Source organism: Orcinus orca, chromosome 8 (genome assembly GCF_937001465.1).
Source record: "Orcinus orca chromosome 8, mOrcOrc1.1, whole genome shotgun sequence".
Taxonomy (NCBI): Eukaryota; Metazoa; Chordata; class Mammalia; order Artiodactyla; family Delphinidae; genus Orcinus; species Orcinus orca.
This window is the reverse complement of record NC_064566.1, coordinates 51,081,499-51,106,425: the sequence shown is the minus strand read 5'-3', so window position 1 is coordinate 51,106,425 and position 24,927 is coordinate 51,081,499. Positions and strand designations below refer to the sequence as shown.

Below are 24,927 nucleotides of genomic sequence, written 5' to 3'. Positions count from 1 at the left end.
TACTTTCCCACCTTTTATTATTCAACAAATGGATGGGTGTGGAGACACAAGGGTGGGACAACAGCAAAGTTTCAATAAATAAGAGAAACGGTGACAGCAGTGGGCCCATGCCTGCACAGCCCCACATAAATAACGAGGTTGCTGAGCCAGAGTGGAGACGCGGGCTAGGCAGTTGCCCGCACTGCCCAGGCCAGGGGACGGACACACCAATACCACAGGGACACAGAAACCACCGAGGCCAGAGGCCTCACCCCTTACCCTCCAAAGCGCCTGAGATCTTGTGGGTGGCTGGGCAGGTTGGGGCTCTGTACCACAGCCCCGCCCAGGTCAAGTCTGTTTTTTCAATTTCAATAAAAACAGCAGGGTCAGGGGCAGGCACGTGCATTATGCCCCTTCTGTAGGCAGAGCCATGAATGGGCAGCCCCTTGGGAGCCTTGAAGGTGGTGGCCCTGAAGCAGCAAAAAACGGGGCCAGATAAAACTAGTGGGAGGGATGGCAAGGGGTCAAGTTCTCCATCTACACGACCCAGCCCAGAGCCTGCAAGATGCAGGAAGGCCCTGGGCACCGAGACGCCACTCTCTCCCCGCTTCACAGTCAGAAGAATTGGGACCCAGTAATGGCCAGGGGCTTGCCCAGGATTAGAACCCAGGAACCCGGTTCCTAGCTCATGGCTTTTTGTTGACCCCTCCCTTTGCAGGACCTGTCAGGAAGGAGGGGGAGGTCCCCTGTACAGAGGTAAGGGGTGGCTCATCACTAAGGCATGGGGCCAGGGGTGCCAGGTAGAGGGCCCCTCCCCACCACTGAGGCCTAGCCACCTGGTGGTGCAGAGGACCCTGTGGGCTCCTAGGATCCAGCCAGGGCAGGGCACGGCATCAGGGACATCCTGCAGGGAAGGAAATGGGCGGCAGGGATGGGAGGGGCTCTCAACCTGCTCCTGCACACAGCACCCGCCGGCACGCTGGCCTGCCTCCTCACTGGGGTGGACGCTCCCACCTCCAGGCCTTGGCCTTGGCTGTTCTGTCTGCTGGGCCAGTCTGGATCCTCACTGGCTCAGCTGCAGCTCTACCTCCTCCAGGAAGCCTTCGGAGCCTCCCAGGGCAAGGCTGCAGTATCCTCAGACGAGACAGCCCCTCAGATGACCAGGTTGCTCTCACTCAGCCGGACCACATAGCGGTTCTCCTGGGGGACAGGGGTGAGGGGTCAGAGCTGTCAGGGGGCTTCTGGACTCCAAGGAGTATCACAGCAAACAGCTGGCGCAGACCAGCCACAGGCCTCTGCCCAGGTGAGTGGGCAGGTGGACAAGGAGGGCCCCAAACCAGGGCCCAGGAGACCCCAGGAGGTAGTGAAGGGGAAGCGGGGTGACAGGAGGGGCAACATACCAAGTGGTGAGTCCCCAGGAGGCAGTAGCCCTCTGTACCTCCACCCCTGCCCCATCTGCAGTCGGGGTTGGCACAGGTGCCAAGAGACACCTTTCCCCTCTGGTCCTTACCTCGGCCTTGTTCTCTGCTGGGGACTTCAGCCATTTAGGGTGGCTTCCACCACTTCCCAGCAGTGTCCGCTGCTCACTGGAGAGGCCACGTCGTGGGGAGTCAGGGAGATCACCCCCTGAGGGCCCGGCCTCCGTGATGGTCTTCACCTCTGAGGCCACCGAACTCATCCGCTGCTCAGGAATTCGGGCCACACGGAACCTGTGGGGAGAGGTAGTGCGATCATCCTCCATTAGAGGAAGGACCCCAGGTGTGGAGGGTGCAGCACCCACCAGGGTCACACAGCAAGTTCATGGGTCAGAGCCTGAGCCCTCCCCACGTCTTCCCACCCACTGACAAGCTCCCAACAGCTCCCGACACTAGGCTGCAGGTGGACAGGCTCTTAGCCTGAGGTGGCGCAGGTGTGATGGGGGCTATGACCCTGCCCTGGGGGCCCAGGGACTCCATGTGAGAGAGCGTAGCTGGGAAGACCTGGCTTTTCCCTGGCCGCCCCCACTGCAAAGAGGCCCACTGAGGCCAGGAAGGGTGAGGCCACCACTGAACCCACTGTTCATGGATCAGGCTAGGGCCCTGCCACCCCCAGAGCTGTCATGTCATGTTGTGGCACCCTGCTGTGTCTATGCCCTGCTCACCTGCCCACAGACAAGATGGTGATCTCGCCCTGGCGTCCTGCCTTGGCCCCGACCTTGGGCACCCTGGCCGGGTTGGGCAGGAGTCTGGGAGTAGGAGTGGTGGCAGCTGCAGCCTCGGGGGACAGCAGCACCTCGGGCCACTTCTGGCTACAACGGGAGCAGCAGGGGCCAGAGAGGGAGGCCAGGCCCTGCACAGTGTGGAGGTGGTGGCGATGCGGGCAGACGTGTGGCATGCTGGGTGGGCCCGGCGGCAGCCTGTGGAAGACACAGGTGGGAGCGGTCGCTGGGGCAGGGCTGGGACAGGGCAGGCCCAGGAGACCCCAGGAGGTAGGTGAAGGGGAAGCGGGGTGACAGGAGGGGCAACATACCCAAGTGGTGAGTCCCCAGGAGGCAGGCTGATTACCTGTGGTTTGGGTCCCTCCTTGCCCACCTGCCCACTTACCTGGGTAGAGGCCTGTGGCTGGTCTGCACCAGCTGTTTGCTGTGATACTCCTTCAGCAGCTCCTCCAGGGCCGCTGCATTCTCTGTGGGCAGCTGCAGTCAGAACCCGGCTCTGGGCCGTGAGGGGCACTCCCCCCAACCTCCTGCCCCAGCACAAATCCCCCTACCTACCCGCCACCCCCTCCCTGGCCCAGGCTGTGTGCCTTTTCCTCCACCTCTCACCAGGCAAGAGCAGGCAGAGAGGCGGGAGCACCATGAGCCACAGTGGTCAGAGAGGGGGCACGCTGGCCTGAGGGATCCCGGCGGGAGGGGCAGAGCAGAGCTCTGGGAGGGATGGGGTCAGACCTCCCCCCTCACCTTTCTTCTCTGTGATCAGGCGCACCAGGACCCCAATGGTGTCCTCATTGGCGTCATCAGTATGGTAGGCAGGGTTGACCCCTGGGGAAGAACAGAGAACCATGATCCTAGGGAAGGAGGCAGTGGGACACCCTGGGCTCACAGGCTACACCAGGACATGGCAGCAGAGGGCGCCCCTGGCCTGGCTGTATGCGTACCTAAGGGCCTCAGCTCTGATTCTGAGCCCGTTATCACCTTCACTACTTACTCAGCATCACTGCTCCCTGCACCCAGCAGCACCAGGGGCTTAGCGGTTTCAGGGCCATCTGAACTCCACCGTCCCTGCAGATGTGTGGGATGAGGGAACCAGCCTCTCTCAGGGCCTGCCCTCTCCTCTCTTTAGCCTCAGGGAGCTGTGGGCTGCCTCTCTGCCCATGACCTCCGACAGCCCCAGCAAACTCTGCCATCCCAGGCCTATCACCTCCCTGCACACCGCCCTGTCGGTATAACTAACTGAGGACCCGAACCTCAAGAGCATGAGAATGGGCCATGCAATCATTCCTGGGCCAGCAGCAAACAGAACTCCTAGGACTTGCACCCAGGCAGCAGCCAACAGTTAAAGGGAGTCCTAGGCCAGGAAAACAAGTGCAGTTCCAGGCAAAATGGCCTGAGTTGCCACTTTCCTGCCTGCCTAAAGCGCCTGTCCCCCTCCTGACCCCTGCAGACCGCAGTGTCGGAGGTTGAAAAGGGCGCTGGCATGGCAGGCGCCATTCTATCTTGACTTGGCCCCCAATTTCTGTGAGCAGTGTATGTGCATGTGGGATCCCGGCCCTACTAGCCCTCAGGGGACAGCGCAGAGGGGTAAGGGGAAGAAGAAAAGGGACCCAGGGCCCTGGGGTAGGGGCAGGAGGAACATGTCTCTCCCTCTGGGTCCAGGGCTCGTAACTCAAACCACAGCCTGGAGCTGAAACCTGAGCCTCGCATGGTCCCTGTCCAAACAGCTGCCCTGCCAGCCCTTCAGGCCAGAGGTCGGAGGTCACCCTGAGTACCCAGAAAGCAGTCCAACCCTTGAACCACACACACAACTGCAGTCCCTGAGGAGTCCAGGCCCTTACAGCTGGGTAGGGCCTCACACAGGGAGGGAATCCCACTGAAGCCACTTGACCTCTGCTCTGCCTCTGCTCTGCCCCAGTTGCCACGTCGGGCCGCCTCACCCTTCCTTCTACTTTGCCAGTCCGCAGTGTCTCCTCTGCGGCCCACGTGCGGCACCTCCGGGAAACTCTCCTGATTAGCCCTCTGCAGGCCTCTCCACGTCAGACCCTCCAGACCAAGTAGGTTCTCAGCCGCGCCCTCTGGCCTCCCCACCCAGCCCCAGGCTGGGCCTCACCGCTGCCTCCGCCTCCAGGACCAGGCCCGACCTCCTTGTGGGCCGTGCAGTGGTAGCCCTTCCGCTTGAGCAGGTTACACACCAGGATGCCTAGCAGCCCCATGAGGCAGAAGATGGGCACAATGGCAATAACCGCGTACTGGGCAGCTGTCTCCTCGGGGCTGCCCGCCCGCGTGCTGTTCCCAGGCTGCCGCGTCTCCCCCGCGCCGCTCGCCCTTGCTGCCACCTCCATGCCACGTCGGGCCCGTCGCCCCCGCTCTGAGCACCACGGAGGATGGAGGCATGGAGGAAAGACAGAGGCAGAGAGAAACACACTCAGAGAGGCCCAGGGCCCGGGTTACTGTGGGCAGGGGTCGGGGCGGTGGGTGGTATTGGCATGTCCAGAGCACCCACTCTCCACTATGGTGGGGAAGTAAAGGGCAACTCACACCCTCCTTTTTGGCCATCTGACCAGTCAGCCAGCCTGAGCAAGGCCTCCTCAGCCCTCAGGACGGCCAGACCCTGAGGCCCCTGTCCACCCCTCATGATGGGTCACAGGGGTGAACAAAAGGCAACGGTGCACATGCCTGGGCACAGCAACACCGGATCCTGCCTCCCCACAGCCTGACCCATGAGTTAGTTGCCTCAGAAGGTGACCAACTCAACAGGTGAGAGGAGGTGCACGTATGTAAGCGTATGTGCTCACACTCAGCTACGTGGGTTATTTCGAGGGGATAAGGACAGGAGACTGGTTGGGATGTGAAACCCAAGCTGTGGCAGCCACCTGCTGGACAGTCTCTGCCACTCAAAGACGGGGTGAGAAGACACAGCCAGTGGACCTGCTAGGCACCCTGTGGCTGCACACCCTCCCCTGGGCTAGGGGAGTGAGGACCCCACTGCCCCAGACGGACACTGCGGGGCCCTTGGGCTCAAGCTCGCCAGACCCCTCCCCACACATACCCCGCCAGTCCTAGCCATCACCTGCCACTCACCGTAACAGCCGCGAGTACCCAGGGGTGTCCAGGAGCACGGCCGACAGGGAACATGGGGGACCTCTGACGGGGCAAACCACCTGCAGGGAGGGAAGATGTTACTGAAGCCCAAAAACTATCCTTAAGAGAGGCTGGACCTTCCTACTGGGCACCCTCACTGGTCCTGACCCACCCCATTTCACAGATGGGAAGACTGTGGCCCACTCAAGAGGTGAGTGAGGCTGGGACCCCAGGATCTCAAGTCCTGGTCACCTGGTCATGAACACCCACACCCCACCCCATGGCTCACCCAGGCTGGCAGTTTCCACATAGTGTGTCTCGAGTTGCCGTGCCCACCTGGGCCTCCAGCCTCCCTTGAGGGCTGCAGCGCGAGTGCGGCTGGCAAGGGCTAGAGCCCCAGGAAGCTGAGAAGGTGCCTGGGGGGCAGGACCTGCATAATGTGCCCCGCCCTGGTTCCTGCAGGAGGGCAAGAGTGAGAACAAAGCCAGGAGCCAGGCCTGAGGTCCCTGCCCCTGGCCCTCAACAGTCTTCCCAGGAGAGGTGGATGGGCAGGGCGAGCTCACCAGGTTGGGCTCCTCGCCGGGTGGGCACGGCCAAGGGGTTGTTGATGTTGCAGTGGCCAGAGGCCAGGGCAACAGCTGGAAGAAAAGAGGGCAGGACACACTGAGGGAGCGGAAAGCACCGGGACATGGCATCTCTGGGGCCACCTACCCCCCACCCACTTACAGTCACCCCAAGCACAAGGACCACCAATATACAGGGCCACCCCCAGGCTTTGGGGACACTCTCTAACCTCAGTCCTTTGTGCTACAAGTAAAATCTGCCTGTCCCAGACCGGCTGCATTGCCATTGCCTAGGCAAGGGGAGAACCACATCTGCTTCTGGAAAGTGCTGAAACGCCTCAGACAGGGCCAGATCAGGATCTTGAGCCCCTGGGTCTGTGAGTCACGCCCTTGTAGCTAACCAGGATGATGAGGAGGAAATTCCCCCGAATTCCTCTCTCAGGTTCCGCCCCCCTTCCTGCTGCCTTGGTCCACACACCACAGCTGAAAATGTCATTAACCAGCCTCCGTTCATCATCCCTGGGGCCGAGACTGCAGATGGTGCCTCGGGGCCTCCGCTGAGTCTCTGGGACCACATCCTCCTCCGTGACCTTCCCACAACACAAGGCCAGCCCGTTCACACCCTGGGACCCACACAGAGCATGACAGGCCCCAAAGGAAGGATCTTCTCCATTCATGTCCTCCTCCTATTCCTCTCGGAGCTCCCTCTCTTCCCTCTCACAGTTAGTGTGAACTATCTGCCCCGAATCCTGCCCGCAGGGGAGATCCCCCCAGTCCTCCAGTTGGGCCCCAGTTTGGGGCAGGCACAGCGTATAGCCAGCTACCCTGAAGGGCAGAGGGAATGTCACACGGGAGGTGCCAGAGACCTCCTCAGGCCCTAGACGCGGCTCCAGCACGTGCCAAACACTGGGAGGCCGACGGCACCAGGAGCACGTGGGGCAGGAGGCGCTTCCTAGGGTCAGACTGCCTCGATTCTTCAAAAGAGCCATGTAACCAGCCCCAGTACCCGCCGCAGCACGGGGTTCCTGAGCACAGGGCTCAGGACTCACCTTCCCCACGGTCCCATCCCCAACTCACCACAAGGAGGCAGGATAGGGGCCAGTGCGGTGGGCTCAGCTTCATCCTCAAGCCCCAGTGGGTCGCCAGCCTCAGGCAGATGGAGGGGAGGCTCAGACGGGGATGGGACAGGCAGGCAGGCAGGCAGCTGCAGTCCTCCTTCCAGGACGGGGCTGGACGGGAACATGGAGAGGTGTCACCGGGCAGGCAGAATGCTGGGGCGGCTTGGCCTACGCTCACCGGCCCTGCCCTCTGGTCCACTGCAGGCCCTAGCAGAGGTGGGGGCACCCTATCTGGGGCCAGCCTCCCAGGGCAGCTTCCCAGTGGAGGAAGGGCTTCCTGCCTCTTCCATAAACAGCCAGCTGCCCTAGGCCCGGGCAGGGGAGCAGGGGAGGAAGGAAGCCTACAGCCTCAGCCCCGGGAGGTGGGAGGAACGAGAGCGCTGACAGCGACCCCACGCCCGGCCTCCCCGCTTGCATCCCCAGCTCTCAGGCTCCTGCCTCTCAGAACTCCTTGGGGCGCACAAGCATGCCCGCCTCTCCTACTTCTCTGCCTTCACTCTTGCTGTTTCTGCTCCAAGAAAGGCCTTTTCTGTCACATTTCAAAGCCCAGCACAAAGGCCTCTTGTTATGGAAGCCTCTCTAGACTTCCATTTCCCCAAAGCTCCCCCACCCCAACCCCATCACTGTGCTGGCCCTCCCACGGGTCCCACGGTCCCGCCTGGCAGACTTCTCCAGAGATCTGGGATGTGTCTGACTGCATCTCTTGAGCCGCGGGCAGACCTGCAGGGGTGGGGAGTGGCAGCCAGCATTCAAGCCTTCTGTCTTCTCTTGGGCACCTGCTGTGTGCTGGGCACTGCCCTCAGCACGGGAAAAGGTATGAACAAGACAGGCGCTGTCCCTGTCCTCAGGGAACTCACACCCCAGGGGAGACCAACGACCAACAGATAAACAGTGAGCGTCCCCGTGCCAGAGCAAGGGAAGTGCCAAGAAACCAAATAAGGCATGTGAGGGCACAGAGGGTGATGGGCACAGGCCTGAGGCTGAGCCCCCAGGCTCAAGGGTGTGGCCTCCTCTGTAGAAAAGTCTCCAGCAGAGGACGAGGTTGGAAGAGCAGGAAGAAGAATTTGGATTGCACAAAAGGGATAGTGGCAGAATAAGGGAGTTCAATGACCTCTTTCCAGGAGGCCTGTCTCCAGGCTCAGGAGGGTGAAGGAGGAGTGTACGTGGAGGGCCTCAGGCACAGGCCATAGGCAGCCTCTGACCCCCAAGGGGCAGCCTCGAGCAGCCAAGCCCAGCATGTTGAGGGGGCCCTGCCTGGAACCCCGGAGCTGTCTGATGCCCAGCCTGGCAGGAGAAGCACTGCCTGCAGTAAACCCCAGGTCACGGAAGAGCCGAGAGCCCCTTGGCCTACAGGCGGCCCGGACTTCCCACCAGGAAAAGGAGCCGGAGGAAACTGATCCGGCTGCGCTGTGGGCCTGGCCTGGCACAGACCTTGGCGGGCCAGGGGTTTGAATTACACCCAGGGGAGGGGCTGGGGCAGTGGTCACACTATCCTCGGGACTCTCCAGGTCACTGGCAGTGGCTCTCGGCCCAAGGCCAGCTCAGGGGAAAACCTGGGACAGAAGGTCCAGCCACAGAGTAGAGTGAAGGCTGCACCCTGGCAGTCAGCACCCAACAGGTGGCATCCTCTGGCCCATCCTCCACCGGTCCCTCCTCCAACATGGTCACAAGTGTCCCCCTGCCCAAGCCCATCTCTCCATGGCCCCCTCCTTGGTTTTTTATGGGAGTTCACCCACAGACTTGACCACGAGCCCGAAGACCTCAGGCTGGCCCCGTGGCCCTGTCCAGCCCCCAGACCCAGCACCCGTCCATATCCCCAGGGTGGGCCAGAGAGCTGGGGCAGGGGTGCAAAGTAAGAGACCCAACGTCCACCGAGGAGAGACTCCCCCCTAGTCCCACCCCTGGCCGTGACTGGCACCTGCTGGGTGACCTGAGCTCACAGGGAGGGGCTGTGCAGCTGCCCACCTCCAGACAGACGGGGAGCTATGGTCTCAAGACTTCGAGGAGGAAAGTGGGGTCCAAAGGCCCAGACTCAAAGCCAGCGAGGGCCCACTCAGGCGCAGACGCTCGCTGCCTAGCGCCCTGACGCCTTCTAATTATGTGCCTTCTAATTACCCCAAACCAGCACTTACTCCAGTCTGGCTGCCCGAGTCTCTGCTTACAGCTGCTCCCCCTGCCCCCACAATCAGCCTGAGCCCCCAGAGGACCTGCCCGGTCAGGCAGCCGCTGGCCTCCACCCAGAACCCCCCTGCACGCACGTGGACCCCTGCTGCTCTGACTCCCCTCTGCGCCTTCTCCCCACCCAGCCTCCAGCACCTATGCTCTGAGCCCTGGAGCCCTGACTGAACAGCAAGTTCAGATCAAGCCCCTTGGCTGGGGGAGGGGAGACTGAGAAGACTCCATCCCCACCCCTCTGCCTTCCAGAAGGCAGGGCAATCAGTGACCTTCCAAAGCCCTGCACCTCGGGGCACCTCCTGAGGGTTTCCTGGGGGAGGGCTGTCAAAGATGGGCAGTGGTGGTGGTCTTCTCCGGCCTCAGGACTCCTGGCAGAGGAGAACCACCCTTCAAGTCCCCAGGGGCAGAGAAGGAAGTTAGCTTAGAGGCCACTCCTCCCTGAAATCTCAGCCTGGGGCCTGTTCCCACTGTCACCAGCTCCCTGGGGGACCAGAGCCCCTGTTTCACCTTGCTGGGTCTCAGTTTCCTCACCTGCAAGATGGGGATGTTTATGTCCCAGAGCAAGGCTGTCATGAGGTTTAAATGAGGTAACGAGCCTGATGTAGGTCATGTGACTTCCTCCCTGTCACCCCTTCTTTCCCTCAGCACCTCCCACCAAGGCTTATGACCGTTTGCTTACTTGTTTATTGCTTGCCCCCGCCCCCCTCCACCAGACAGCAGCGAGGGCAGGGATGTCTGTCTCACTCACCACAAAACCCTGCCCCAGTGTCTGGAGCAGGAGGCCTCCAGAAAACAGGTTCACGGGGGCGTGGGGCAGGGGGAGGGGCTCCTCACACTCAGCCCATCCCCACCCTCCAAAAAACGCCCAAACCATTAGAACCAGAAATTCCCTGGAAGAAAGCCAACTAGCAAAGCTGAGACCAGGGCCCCAAGCGGGAGATGCCAGAGCCCCAGGGAGGCGCAGCCCCAGAGTCCTCAGAGAAAGAGGAAGCTGTGTCACCACCCGGGCCTCCTCAGGCCTCAGCAGCTTCCCCTTTCCCAGAACTGAAGCTCATGGGGTCACCCGGCCCCAGCCTGGGGCCCCATCTCCGCGCATTCCCTCTCCAGCCTCACCCGCCTCCGCGGTGGCCTCCTCCGAGGGTCTCCCACAGCTCCATGCTCATCCCACCCCTCGCCTGCCCCCTGGCCTCCTCCCTGGCCTCCACTTCAGCCCCCCGCAGCTTAGGCGTCTCAACACCCAGATCTGACCCCTGTCCCTCCCCGCAACTCCAGCCACTGAGAGCTGCTTTCTGTCCCCCACACTTGCCTCTCTCACCTGGCACTGGTACCTGCTGTTTCCTCTGCCCAGAAACCCCTCCCATCACCCTACTGACAGCTACCCTTCCTTCAGAGCTCAGCTCAAAGTCACTTCCTCCTGGCCCCCAACCACCACCTCACTTGTGCAGTCCTCGCCCTGGGTGTGACCAGGCTACGCACCCACCCCTTCCCCGCTGACGTGCTGCCCTCGTACCGGGTGCCCAGCACGTGAATAGGTATGTGCTGAACCAGGGGGATCAGAAAAGGCACTCAGGAGAGGGTCCACCTTCTCCCAAGGTCAAAAGGGCCAGGGAGCAGGCTGACGATTAAGAAGCCTAGAGGCTGGGCTCAGGGTGGGGGACTGAACCCGGATCTGAAGCCCTTGCCTGACTTGAGGAGAACCAGCCTTCCTTGCTCTGCTCTTCACTGGCTCGGTGGCTGTGGACCCCACCCCCATTCCCCATCCCTCAGAGGGCTGTTGTGAGGCCGAGAGAACGCACATCAAACGCTCAGCACAGAGCCCGACACAGAGCAGGCCCTCCGTAAGCATTCACCGTGCCTCAGGTTCCCCACGTGTAAATCGTGGAGGGGGTTATGGCACATACTCGATGGGAGGTACGAGGTACAGACGAGATTCTCTTATATTTACTATATTTACGTACAATGCTTGGCGCAGAGCCTGGTACACGGGAGGTGCCCGAAGATACACACTGACAATCTGGGGGATTGGGAGGGTGTAGGAAGGGAGAGGAAAGGTTGGTGGGCAGATCCCAGGTCACACCAAGCTTAGGCTGCAAGCTGAGAAGGCTGCATTTCCCCCTGGGCCTTGAAGGGTTAGCAGGGGAGGGAGAGGTGCGGAACAACTTGCGTCTCAGAGGGCTTGCCGGGCTGCCTGCCAAGTGAGGCAGGGCTGGGGAGACGGAGGTGGGAAGCAGGTAGCCACCTGGAGCAGGGGGTGCGGGGCAGGTATTTCTGTTTCCCAGCCAGTGGCTTGACGGCCTGGGGACCTCCCTGCGCCTCCAGGGGCTAGGGTTGCCTGGAAACACAGCTGGACACAGGCCTTTCTCGGCAGTGGCTGCACCCTAGGCAGGAAGACAAAGGCCGCCCATCAATAGAGAAATCCAGGTTAGCAAGGAAGCCAGTGGTTCCTTGGCAACTGGGGCTGAAGTAGGGCAGTGCCCACAGTGGGGGGTAGTGAGGACAGCTAGGCATTGCCTCCTTTTCATCCTCTGCCCTCACAGGGAAGGGAACAGACTCCCATCGCCTCGGGCCAGGCCCTCATCCTGGGTTGCCTCCACTCCTCACAGGAGAGGTGAGCGTCCCTGCTTCACCCCTGGGTAACTGAGGTCACCCAGCCAGGGGGAGGTAAAGCAGGGGTGGAGCCCAGGCCTACCTGACAGCTTCCCACCTCACTCTGGCCCCTCCTACCCAGGAGCCTGGCCCAGGGCCTGGCGCAAAACAGATGTTCTGAGCGTTTGCCAACCTGACAGCAGAGACTAGGGAGCTGGCGGCACACAGGAGGCGGCTCACCTGAAAGACTATTACAAAGCGCGCGGGCAGGCGCCAGGGAAGGAGGTACTGCCGCCATGGGGGTCTCTGGGGCCTCTGAGGTTTCCTGCATGCATAGTGCCCTAGTCTACCACAGCTCCAGTAGGAAAAGGCACTGGGACCTGTGAGAAGCAGGAAGCCCAGGGAAGGAGGGGGAAGAGGAAGATCCCAGGGTAGAGCCCAGCTCCCTAGGACTAATGAGGGGCTGGGAGCCCAGAGATGTGCAGAGGCTGCCTCAGGGCCACTCAGTGAGAAGGGCTCCCCCATTCCCACCCCCAGCCCAGCCTCAGGCAGCCAAGATCTCCCAGGTCACAACCCTGGGGTGAGGACTCCAGGCACACCAAGCAGCAGCTGCTCCCTGGCCCCCCACCAGGCCTGGGCTTAGAAGGCTCAGGGGTGTGAGGTGGGGCCGAGGGGGCTAATTGGCCCTTGAGGCTAAGAAAAGGGCTGAGGCAGCCAGACAGGGCCCACTCAGCCCCTCCCAGTCTGGGTGCAGATGCAATCCCTGCCCCCTCCCTGGCCTAAGCCTGGGGCTGGGAGGTGTGGCAGGGGCCCAAACTAGACAGTCGTCTCTGAGGCAGAGCTGGGGGTCCCCCACACCCCTCACTAAGAACGTACTACATGCCCATTCCCTTACCAGGCCTCAAAGACAGGGTTCCAGGCTTCACAAATGAGGAAACTGAGACTCAGAGTAGTACCCTGTAACCACTTAGTCTGAAAGGAGACAAGGTTTCCCATGTGGAGTGGGGACAGGCAGCTGGCAGCCCCTGCTCTTGCCACCCCAGACCTGGCATTCCCGCTGCTCCCACACGCCCTGCTCCAGCCCAGCACCCAAGCACTCAGAACCAGGGCCTTCCTGCAGGGAGGCCGCGCCAGTGCCCAGGACAGGACGGCAAAGCACTAGGAGGGCTGGAGGACACCCCACTGCCCACCAGCTGTCGCCACTGCTACCTTCTCCTCCGAGAAGCCACCTTTGCCTCCTGCCCCGGCCGCGAATCTGTACCGATCACTACTGTGCCAGGGCGCCCAGAGTTGCTCAGCCCCGACCAGGCTGACCTGGGGAGGCTTTGAGAGAGACTGAGGGGAGATCACAGGCCCAGCCTGCCCCGTCCTCCAACTCCTCCTCCAGACTCAAGGTGCTGGGGGAGAGAGATTCCCCTGACCCCAGCAATTCCAGGTCAGGCCCTAACAAACAGAGCCTGAGGATGGAGGTCAGCCTGAGGGGAAGGCTGGACCCGGAGCAGTCACACCTGGGTTCAAGCTCTAGGTCATCACTTAGGAGCTCTGTGACCTTGGGCAAGTTACTTACCCACCCTGAGCTTCAGGGTCCGCCCCTGCAAACAGGGGTTCTGGTCCCTGTCTCCAGGGATGCTGAGGGATAAATGGAGCCCACTGTAAGTAATACTGGTCAGGGCCTGGCCTGACCAGGCCTCTCCTGAGCACCAGTCCTCAACAGCCCACAAGGGCCAGAGGAGGAGCCAAGCTCAGAACCAAGCAGCACCCAGCGAAGGTCACCCAGTGGCTCAGGAGCAGGCAAGAGTGCTTGGGGAACCCAACATCAGTCCCAACAGCATGGGTGGATGAGTCTTGGACTCGCCAGGTGGACCCTGGGTGCCCATTTCCCAGCCCTTACACAGGCCTGTGTCCGCCTGCTCCCCCGCCAACTGAAGCCACAGTCAGGAAGGCGAGGGGTGCTGAGCAGTCAGGACCCAGCCCTACATCCCCGAACTTGTTTCCGCCTCTGTGATTTGGGACAACTGTGCCTGTCCAGCTGACCTCTTGGCATGGCTGGAGGTTCCATGGTTCATCAGGGAACAGCGACTCTTCTTACAATCAGGCCTCAGCCCAGGTGCCACCTCCTGCAGGAAGCCTTCCCAGCCTCCCTGTCAGGGTGGACCCGCCCCTCTCCTGGCCCCTTCAGCCATCATTGTTCGAGGTCCCCTTCAGGGAGGGAGGCAAGCAAGTGCACGCAGGAGTTGGGGCACAGCTCCATCCCTGTGCTCACTGCTCCTTCTTACCGTGAGGGTGTACAGGTCCAAGTTAGGCCCCTCCTTCTGGAAGCCCTCCTTCCTTCTCCCTCCAACCACACAGTCAGACCCTGCCTCTAATTGGCTGCAGAGGCCCCTCCATCCCTCTCCTGTGTCAAGTAGCCAGGGCACACGCTCACAGCCACATGGGCAGTTTATTTATAGAGCACTCATCTTTCCCAGGGTGGCCTCGGAAAAAGCTCTGGCCTTCCAGGCAAACATACCTGGGTTAGGATCCCAGTGACGCTGGAGTCCTGCAAGTCCCTTCCCGTCTCTGGGCCCTCTTCTCAATGCCTGTACCTGGACGGGGCTGCTGATGACCTGGGCATGAGGCTGCGGATGAGAGCCTCATGGTCCTACCCAGGGCTGAACACACAGCAGGGGTGCAGCATCGGCACCTCAGTCTTCCCTGCCACCCCAACTGGGTGCTAAGGTCTGCCAGAGGTCATGTCCCAATCCTGAGTTGGGGTTGGCGGGGGTGGGGGGGGGCTGCTGGCTGATCTCAGGCAAAATGCCTCCCCCTCTGGTCCAGCCCTCCTGCCTAACCTGGCAGAAGGGCTGGCCCTATAACGGAGGGAGTGGGCCTGAGCAGCCCTACCACTACTTCCTCCTCCCCCTGCAGGTAGCCAGCCTGGTCCTTCTTTGAAAACTGACACCAGAGTTGTCAGACAACCCTCGCCTCCCACCTGGCGCCTGTGGGAGATGGGGCTGGGGGCTGGGCACGAGCTTGAGTGCCAGACTCCAGCACCAGTGACTGTGTGACTCAGACTAGGACTGGACCCTTCTGCCCTCTGAGTCTGGGCTCCCCACTGAGCAGCTTTGGAAGGAAAGGGATGCCCTGCCAGTGCTGCTGCACGGAGCCCTGCACCCAGGACCTAACACACATTAGGGCCTCAGGGGGGAGCGTCCTCTGCTGGCCCAGAATGAGAGCCTTGCCTGAGGAGTCCAGGGCAAGCACCAAACTGGCCCCTACGCACAGGAGTGGCCTTGAGTTTTCGCCGCTAACCCCCAGCACACACTCGGGAGCACTGGAGACCCCTGGGTACCAACCTCCCTGTGCATCCTAACACACAGTAGGCCCTCAGCCTACGATGGCTGCCCTTCCTCAGGAAGAGGCCTGGCCAACACAGATATGGCAGCGGGAGAGGAGAGGCTGTTGGCCAGGCCGGCCCCACCCAACTGGGCATGTGGTGCCCATGAGGACCCCACCCCTGTGCCTATTCCCAGAGGTGAGGGGGGACATGTGGCACATGGACCACACAATGAAGAAGGACTAATGTTGGGCTGGGAGGGCTTCCTGGGGGAGGCAGCGGGGCTGGGGCTGTACCCTGAATGGTCAGGAGGGTTCTAGAAAGGGGAGACAGCAAATGCAAAGGCAGAGTACAACCAAGGCATCTGGTAGGGAAGGAAGAGGGTGAAAATGTAAAGTTCAAAAGGGTCCTCCTGGAAGGAAAACCTCGATGCTACGATGAGGAGTCTGGACTATATTTTGCAGGCAAACAGTACAAGTTACCTTAGGGAGGCCACTCTGGCACCGTGTGTGAGAGAACTGGAAACGGAGGCAGAGAGGCCAATACAGGAGTTTGGGCAAGGACAGCAAGGCCCAAGCTGGAACATAAGACGCCCTGATTTTGCAAAGGCATGTCTCAGGCCTGCTTCCAGTCCTGGGCCACGTCCAGTCTTCTGGGGGACGTGTGGCAGGACAGAAGGTAGGTTCCCCGTCTGGAGGGTGAGAGCCAGAATATCAGGGTTGTGCGGGGCCTTGGTAAGTCCCAGCACTTCTCAGAACCTCGTCTCTCCCTCTGTAAAATGAGGCTGACCCTATGAGCAGGGGAAGGGGGCTGAAAGCTTCCCCTCCTTGACCAGAAATGGGCACCTGCCTCCAGCAACTGTCACATGAGTCCCAACTGGGGCCACACTGGAAACCCAGCCGGGCCCCACCACCATCCCTGTGGTCCAGGCAGCACAAGTTCCCAAAAAGGTTTGGCTTGGGCAGGGCACAGGGTGGGGCTGGGACCAGAAGAGGAGGTTAACCCTTGGTTAACCCTTCCCCTCTCCCTCCCCTTCCAGGGCCCTGAGCTATTTCCACCTCTTTGCTGGGGATGGAAATAACTCAGGCTCAGCCCCAGGAGACCAAGACAGCTATTCTGATCAGCCCCAAGAAGCACAACTCTAGTCATTCCAGAGAGGACAGAGGGACACCCAGATCCCCAGCTCCAGCTCTCGGCAAAGCAGCAGCAGTGGGCAGAGCTAGCAGGGGCCTCAGGGAAGAATGGGGACACTGAGGCCCTGAGCGGGTAGGCACAAGCTCAAGGTCACTACTAGCCTGTCCCTCAACCCCCGCAGTGTGTGGGTGGACTGGGGAAAGTGCCCCTAGAACAACTCTGAGCGGGGGCACAGGGCCTCTCAGGTATGGTGAAGGTCAAGTGGGACTCTCAATTCTCCTGCCACTCTTGGAGCCTGGGCTATGCTGCTGACTCCCAACATTCTTCAGAGCCACACGGACGCTCCCCAAACCAGTTACAGGCTCTAGAAGGCAGGAGACAGGACTTTCTGGTGACCTCTGGCTAGGAGGTGAGAGTTAGGGGGAGGGAGGAGGAACAGGAAGACCATAAAACCCAGCCACCCCTGATGTTCTAGACACGTGCACACCACACTCAGAACTCACAGTGGCACACCCTGCCGAGGCCATGTTGCCAGCCTGCGTTTGAGAGAAGGAAGCCCAGAGAAGCCATAAGCAGATATTAGGAAGGGGAGTGGCCCTCTCCAAGCATCTTACAGGGCTTCAGGCACAGGAGACCTGCATTCCAGTCCTGGCACTGTCCTGACTCTGTGTGACCTTGGGCAAGTCACTTCGCTTCTCTGAGGTTCTGTTTCCTTCTCTGAAAAACAGTCATCACATCTCAGAGCCACTGTGAGGATTCAACGAGAGCACACCATAAAGCATTCAGCATAGCACCTGGCACTGTCTCCCCAAACTATCTCCCCGACCCAGAATGCAATCAACATTTTCAGAGGATGACAGCAGAGGAGAGAACGTGCAGATCCTTCAGCAGGTGTCTCCTCACCTCTACTGGGCTAGGGAGCCTGATTTCCATTCCACTTTGCACGAACCCAACAGACCCTCTTGTGTGGGTGGGGGCCTCAGGAGGGTCTAGCCTAGATGGTGAAGAGGCCCTGCTCCAGCTCTCCAAAGCAGAGACGACTCATGCCCCCCAGGAACATGCCCCCTCTCCCCCCAAGAAGGGAACTGAAGAAAGGAGATGGGCACCAGAGAAGTCAATGTCTATGGGTTAGAATTTTCGGCGTGATCTGAGGAGCTGTGCTTCCAACCCCGTCACCAGCACCTGGGCGCAGCCCTGGGCAACTCTGTCCCCAGCAGACAGCCTGCTCCCACCCCCTACTGCAGTCTTTCTGCCTGAAGGGAGGTAGGGGAGAACAGAGACAGTTGACAGTTGACCCCAAAACAATAGAGGATCCCAAAGCGATGATTCACAGTCCATTCACAGCCCAACACCTCAGTGTGCAGACAGGGAAACTGAGGCCCAGCAAGGGTGAGTGGGATCTGAGGGCAAGATTATGCCTGGGCCCAGTGAGAACACATGTTACCAGGGACAGAGCTTAGCCAGGCCTCTTGGACCTTGCGTGTGTGTGTGTGTGTGTGTGTGTGTGTGTGTGTGTGTCTGTGTGTCTGTGTGTGTGTGACAGAGACAGAAAGATGGAGCCTGAGGCTACCTCAGAGGCCCTCAGCTGCTGCCAGACCTATCACCCCACCAGATGCCCCTCAGCCTCTGCCAGGGCAAGTCACTCAGGGTCCACCCCCCTCACTAAACTGAGCTCCTGAGGGACGCCCTCTTGGGGACAGTCCTGGAGAGACCCTTGTCCCCTCCCTGGCCCCTCTCCCTCCAGCCCCCATCTGCTAGTAGGTGTTTGAGGTCCCTCCTCTTCCGCCTTTTACTCATGTCCCTGAGGTGCAGACGCGGACACGGGCGGACACGGGCGGACGCGGACACACACACACACACACACACTGCACTACTTCACCCCACAGCACACTATGACCCCAGTGCTTCAGGGGCTGGTTCTCATAGTCACTTGGGGTTCCTCCCCCTCTATACCATGTTCACTCACGTTCATGAGGGCCCTGGTGTCCTGGTCACACCCCAGGCCACACACACACTCAGTGACCCCAGTAACCCGGGGTCGCACTCACAGTGGGCTGGGGTCACGGTCACCCGTAGTGACCGGGGTGTCTCTCTCACAGTCACACGCACACACTCTGCCTGTCACAGACACACAGAGCCCCTCGGTGTCTCCCCCTCGGCCCAACGTCACCGCCCAGTGTCCGGGCCACACGTTCGCCCTGGCTGGGCCGCCTCACGCGCCGTGTCACCCACAGTCACGGGCTGACACCGTTCAGAACCCCCCCTCCGGCCGCCCCGCGCCGCAGCCACACTGAGGAGCCGCCGTCCCGCCCCGCACCCCGTCCTAGTCTCAGTCCAAGTACCCCAGGCCGGGGCGTCTCCGAGGCCCGCCGGCTCCTCAAACTGCAAGTTCCGCCGCCGCCTCCCCATCACGCACGGTCGGGCCAGGAGCCGCGGCCGGAGGACACACAGGTCCCCGGGCAGGGAGCTCAGAGACGGGCGGGGGTCCGTGCGCGGAAGGCGCCGGGACAGGACGCGGGGGCGGGGGGCCGCGGGGCCTGGGCTGCGGCATCCGCCGCGCCGGCGAACTTCCTCAGAGACGCTGGGAGGCAGGGGGCGCCGCTCGGGCCCGCATCCCTCTGGCCCCGGCCTCCGGGCTGGGGCTCCGCGCGTCCTCCTTACCTGGCCGCCCCGCAGCAGCTCCAGCAGCCCAGCTCCCAGGCCGACGCGGTGCCCGAGCCCGGCTCGGCGTGCGCACGGGCGGCCACGCAGCCTGCGCGCCTTTTGAATGAATCGCCGCCCGGTCCGGGAAGGCGCGCAGCCCCGCCCCCGCGCGTCACGGCCGCCGGCCCCGCCTCCGACGTCAGAACCCAGGTTCGCGACCCCCGCCCCCCGCCCCTGGAGCCCGCCATGGGGCTCGCGCTCTGCAGCCCGGCCGTGCTGTTCTGTGTCGCCATCTCTCGCGCTCCCCGGGAACTGCAGGGGGCTGCGCCGGACAAGGCCTCTCGGATCAGCCGCTTCTGGGCTCCAAACCAATAAAGAAGGGGTTGCAAGATGCAAGATAGACTGGAGACTTGGATGCTTCTCTGAGACCTGTCACCATTGCCAGTGCAAACGGGGCCACCGCTGTCCCTCCCTGGGTCTCGTTTTCCTCCTGGAAATTGGCAGTCAGGGACAACGACCTCACTTTGCCTTGTTGAAGAGGCCCAGGTCCACCCCCAGAAACCCCACCTAGTTGTTGAGAAAGGCCTGGTGAAAGTGAATCTATAATGGAAGCCCACTTGGTGGTCTCCTGCCCATTCTTCAGGGCCCAGCCCAAACCTCCTTGCTCCAGGAGGCCTTTCCTGTCTCCATTCCCTGCCCCTTCCCTCTCTGCAAGGATAGTTAGTCCCTCCTTCCAGCAGGACAGATGATACACTGCTGTCCCTTCCCTACCACCAGCTGTCCCACCCTGCTGATTCCCAATGCCAGCCATCAGGGTGCCCAGCAGGGGGTGACTAAGGACCCCAGGGCACTATTCATATTGTATTACCAGCTCTGTGAATCGTGCCCCTTGGAGTTGTGCCATATGGTGGGCCAGAACTGGAGGCAGCAGCTCAAGAGCCAGGGTTTCCCCAACTCAGTACCATTCAGGGGATCCCAGGTGGCCCTCCCAGGACAGCAGGGCTGGGAGGAGATGCAGACAGTAGGGAGGGCCTTGTGCTGGGGAGGCAGAGGCCTGGCTGGGATCAAGATAATCACAGCTCATGGCAGAGGTGGAGGAAGGTAAATAAGTTGTTAGGGATACATTGTGAGGGGAGGTGGAGAATTCTAAATAAACTGTCATAGCATCTGAGCCATGGGGTGAGGGGGTGGAAAAAGTAAGGTCTCCAGGGTCCAGGAGATCCCAGGAGGAGAACTGGACACCTGCAGAGGGAGGGGGAAAGGGGAAGAGTTTCCATTTCCTTGGGCCAGGCCCAGGTTGTGAGGGAAGGGCAGAAAGAGCTCCAGGTCACTGATGTTGGGATCATAGCACCAGCCAGGCCCCTTGTTTGTCAACGGACACCCCCAGAGCTCGGTCAGGGGTGATCCCACATCCGAGCCCACAGAAGGAGTCCAGAGAAGATCCATGCTGGGAACCTGCTGAGGGGGCTAGAGCAGCCCAGGACGCCCTCCATCCCTGCAAATGTTTTCTTTGTAAGGGGACCTTCTATGCCCCAGTTCCAAGTACGGGAGTTCAAATGGTGGCATTTCACACGCACCCAGTAGGCCAAATGGGGATATGCTTTTTGGTCAAGGAGCACACTGGCTATTAATCAGACATCCTATAGAGGGTCCAGGCCTGTCTCTACTACCAGCTCTCAAATCCTTCCCCAACTCAGTTTCCCCATCTGAAAATTAGGCTGCCAAACTCATTGCCTGGAGGTCATTCCAGTTCTCTGTGGGAGGAGGCGATCTGCCTGATGTGGCCGAGTGGGAAGGGTGAGCAGCCACCAGAGACAGAAGAAATGACCAGGGATGGAGGGGCCAAGGCAGGCCCTCCTGTCCTCTGAACCACAGCAAGCTGCAGCTGGGACCCTGCCCAAGAGTCTGGGAACATTTAGCCGCTACAGTGAGGAGACAGGGAAGGAGTTGTGGAGGCCGCGAGAGAGATTTAGATCGGCTTTTTATGGAGGTTGGAGAACCACAGGCTCGAGAACAAAGGACTCTCAGAATCACAGGCTTTTAAAACTCCTGGCATCTCAGATGGATCCACGGAATCTTAGCATTACAAGCCCTGAGCCCAAGGACCTCAGAGACGATCTCGCTGAACCTCTAATAGTGCAGCCAGAAAAGTGAGCCCAGAGAAGGCTCACACCTCATCCTAGGTGGCACAGCACAATAAGCTAGGATGAGCTGTGGTGATCCAGAGGCAGGGACATGGACTCCATGTCCCACTGAGACTCTCCCCGAGGTGGGGTGGGGATCCTAGGCCACAGGATTAGAGGAAGGGGGGTGTTTGCAGGGGATCTGAGCAGATGGCAGCCCCTGGGGTTATGGACCAGAAATGGTGGTACCCTCTGCTGGCTACCCTTAAATTCCAACGTGGACGTCCAAAGCAAGAGGAAATGTCCCAGCTCAGATTTAAATTTCAAAACTCTGCACTTGGCTAACCCCGCAACTGGCCAAGTTCTACCTCAGAAGGTGGGCTGTCCTCCTGTGTTTGTGCCTTAGCTCCAGGGGGAGGGTGGGCTTGGTTTAAGGAAAAACTGGGGTTGGGAGGCCAGGGTGGGGCTCAGCTTGGGGCAGGAGCTGAGCTGGGGCTGCTAGGCCTGAGAGCTGGGTTCTGTCCACCATTTAGGTCCAGACCCTGGCTTGGGTTTGGAATCCCACTGGGGTTGGGCTTCGGTGTCACACAGTTAGGGGTCAAGTCCTAGTTCAGCCATTGTCAGGTTGTATGGCCTTAAACTAGTGACCTCACCTCTCTGAGTGCAAGCTCACCTGCCCAGGGTGTTGTGAGGATCTGCTGAGACTCCATTTGGGGGATACCAGCTTATTCTAGGCTGCTGGGCTCAGAACCCCCATCTGCTCCCTCTGGTCCCCCACCCTCAGTGTTTGCCCTGTGTCTCTCCACAGCCCAGCATCTGGGCTCTGCCCCCATTTCTCCCTGAGGCCTGCACATTGCCCCCTCCCCGTTCAGACCTGCATCCTGCCCCTGACCCAGCCCCTTCACTTGCCTTTGCCAGGCAGGGCTCCTCATTGGCCATAATGGGCCCAAAATAGCACTTCCCCTTGCCGCTTCCTGCAACCTGGCCTGTGGCTTAAGGTCTGTGAGGACAGAAGAGAGACTTGGCGTTTGGCAGGCATGCAAAAGATGTGAAGAGCTCTCAGAGGTCACCTGGGTAAACTTTCTTCCTTTTCTGACCACAGGAAATCTTCCTGCCTGGTTCTCCTGTACACCCACCCCAGCCTCAATGCTGCCTTGCTGTGTGATGTTAGGTAAGTCTCTATCCCTTTCTGTGCCCCATCTTCCTTGTGAGGTAGATGTCTACCTAAACCCTGCTGCTTGTCCCTAGCCCAAGGAAACACCTGGAGAACCCCCTTGGAGAGATGGCTTTTGGCCCTGACTCTTCTGAAGTCAGGACATCCTTCCCAAGGCTGGACTGAGGAACATGTGCCAGATACCTCAAGAGTGACTGGATGTGTCTCTAGCTGCTCAGACTCTGTGTCCTGTCCTCCAGCCACCCCATGTGGCTGCCCTTCCTCTCTTCCATGAGGCACAGAGACCTGAGCAGACAGATCACGTGTGAATCCAGGCTCTACTGCTTAGTAGGCAGGTGACCTTGAGGAAGGCTTTTAATCTCTCTGTACCTCAGTTTCCTCACCTGAAAAAGATGATAATAATGGTATCAACCTCCCAGGACCACTGAGGATTAAACCGGATGATTCATGCTCCTGGCTTGCAGCAAACAATAAATGGGAGCTGGGGCTATTGTTTTGTGACATTCAAGACCTAGAAGGGGATCCCAACTGAATTCTCTAGATTTAATTAAACAGATACTTATTGAGCACCTGCTGTGTATCAGGCACTGCAGGTGGCCTGGGGATGGAGCAATGAACAAAACATCCCTCCCTCCTCCTGGAGCTCACATTCTGGCTTCCCTGCCTTTTCCTCTTTCCCCTCTGCTCCAGCTGGGCCTACACCTTGGACCCCTCGCTCCAGGCTCCCCCACCCCTCCTTGCCTTGATTCAAGCTGTTCCTTCCCTCTCATCAAACCCAGCGGGATCTTAGTTCCCCATCAGGGACTGAACCCGGGCCCGCAGCTGTGAAAGCGCAGAGCCCTAACCACTGGACCGCTGGCAAAGTCCCTGGCCGTGCCCTTTAAAGCCGTGGTTCTCCACCTCACTAGCAAAACTAAACCATGGTGTCAGAAGCCAGGGTGGTTGTTACCCTAGAAGGGGAGACTGGGAGGGGGCACGTGGGGAGCTTTTGCATGGTGGAACGTTCTCTTTTTTGGCCGCACCACGCAGCATGTGGGATTTTAGTTCCCTGACCAGGGGTTGCAGAGGCTACCCCTCCTGCAATGGAGGCGCGGAGTCTTAACTGCTCGACTGCCAGGGAAGTCCCAGAAGGTTCTATTTCTTGATCTGGGTGCATTTATGAAAACTTACCTAGCTGCCCACTAATGACTTGAGTACCTTTCTGTACAGACGTTATACTTCAACTGTTTTCCTGAAAAAATTACTGACACCTGGGTCCTACTCTCAGCATTCTCATTTAATTGGTCTGGAATGTGGCCTGGCCCCCTCAGGTGATTAGAATGTACAGCCAAGATTGAGAAGGACTGCTTTAGAGGAGCTAGTTCTTCCAGGCTCTCTCCTGGGCTGGGTGCCTAACAACTGTGCATCCCAGGACCTCCCTGCCCACAGTTGACCTGCTCAGGGCTGTGCACCTCTCTCTCCACAGGCTGCCCAATGCCCTGGGATGTGACCTGCTAAGAACAGTGGGCTGGGCCGGGCCCATTCCTACCAAGGCACTTGAGGAAAAATGATGAGGATTCAGCCTTGGGTAACCAGTGCTGAAAGTGAAGTCTATCCAGAGGCGGAAGAGGGCCTAAGGCAGCAGAAGCTGGGAAGCAGAGAGAACGGCAGCTGGCTGGCAGAGAGGCAGAGACCAGAGACTCAAGGTGGAGAGGCCAGGGGTCTTGAGATGGACCAGCAATAGCCGGGCCACTGTACTGAGAGCTATTTGCTTCCAGTTCATGTCTCCACTAATTAGCTCCCCTTTTATTTCTGGGCAGAATGAATCTCTTCCTTGCAATCCAAAGACCTGTGCACACCAAGCAAGAGTCCCGTGGGGGAAAGGATCGTCAGCCCCGATTTACAGATGAGGAAATGGAGACTCAGAGGGGATATAGCTCATCCACAGTCCCATGGCTAGTTAGTGGCAAAACTGAGGTTTCTGTTCAGCTTCAAAGCCTGTGCTCCTTCTATGCTTTGTTTCATAAATTCCACCACATGAATGTGGCTTTCTACTCTGTATCTGTGTTTTCTGTAATCCCCTCCTCCAGACTGTCCCAGTAGTGATGCTGCAAGGACATGTTTCATGCATGTCCCATGGCATCAGGGGCCTGGCAGACCCGAGATATGTGTATACCAGTGTGCAAAGCATAAGCCTGCACTCCCCTTTAGCAACTGATTTCCGTAAAGTCTTAATCATTTAGGTTGGAAAATGCTGAAACGTGTTCAGGAGAGCTGAGGCACAATTTGCCCTTTTCTAGAAGTCACCCCCTTGCGCCTTGCCAGTGTACCCTGGTGGGAAGGGCTCTCTGCCCCTGCAAAGAATGGCCCCATGTTGTTGGCCTTTACATCCTTGTGTCTGATTTAATGACCAGAAATCAGACTTGGATTCTACCCCTGCTCACCTTGGCCTCTGTCAGATTCTGAGCCTCATGAGGCTTTGGAGAGCACCGATTCCTGGAGTTGTAGACAGGCTCACATTCGCCTCGTTTTTCCCTTACAGCATGTGTCAGCTTCAGATTTCCAAGCCTTATCCAAGACCCACTGACTCAGGAGCTAGGGGGAGCCTGGAAATGTGTATTTAGATATAAGTATAATAGATGTATTACGCTTTGTGCTTACAATGTAACCTGTAAGGGATTCTAACATGCAGCCCTGGTTATAGAGCATCTGACTAGCACAACTCTTGGTTTTCCTGACGAGGAAGCTGCAGCCCAGACAGAGGCAGTGACCTGCCTGGGAAAGCACAGCACATCAGTGGCCGCCCTGCCATCTCAGCGCTCTTCTGGGTCTCTGAGTCCCACTTCTGCCCAAGTGGGTGGC

General features: G+C 59.7%; 1 protein-coding gene across 3 annotated transcripts; it reads right to left on the bottom strand.

The window, feature by feature from the left end:
- Positions 1–24,683, bottom strand: RELT (RELT TNF receptor). Of its 3 annotated transcripts, none has more exons than XM_049714272.1 (11): positions 24,510–24,683; positions 6,895–7,046; positions 5,818–5,892; positions 5,544–5,710; positions 5,255–5,334; positions 4,284–4,541; positions 2,918–2,998; positions 2,562–2,643; positions 2,120–2,374; positions 1,490–1,688; positions 1–1,179 (listed from the first exon to the last, which is right to left on the bottom strand). In XM_049714272.1, the coding sequence occupies exons 2-11, from the start codon at positions 6,937–6,939 to the stop codon at positions 1,132–1,134; spliced, it is 1,290 nt and encodes a 429-aa protein (XP_049570229.1). In that variant the 5' UTR covers positions 6,940–7,046; positions 24,510–24,683; the 3' UTR covers positions 1–1,131. The 3 variants fall into 3 exon arrangements, with proteins under 3 accessions (XP_049570229.1, XP_012392192.1, XP_049570228.1); XM_012536738.3 differs by lacking the exon at positions 24,510–24,683 and adding an exon at positions 18,808–18,961; XM_049714271.1 differs by lacking the exon at positions 24,510–24,683 and adding an exon at positions 10,426–18,765.
- Positions 24,684–24,927: the final 244 nt, after the last annotated feature.

What these genes read in the sequence shown, in the direction of transcription:
- RELT (XM_049714271.1), bottom strand. Translation starts at nt 10,471, where the DNA reads ATGGGAGGGGTTTCTGGGCAGAGGAAACAGCAGGTACCAGTGCCAG. An exon ending in CCCTATCCTGCCTCCTTGTG is followed by an intron (nt 5,893 to 6,894) that starts GTGAGTTGGGGA and finishes CTTTTCTTCCAG; the next exon opens with CTGTTGCCCTGGCCTCTGGC. An exon ending in CCTGATCACAGAGAAGAAAG is followed by an intron (nt 2,644 to 2,917) that starts GTGAGGGGGGAG and finishes AGCTGCCCACAG; the next exon opens with AGAATGCAGCGGCCCTGGAG.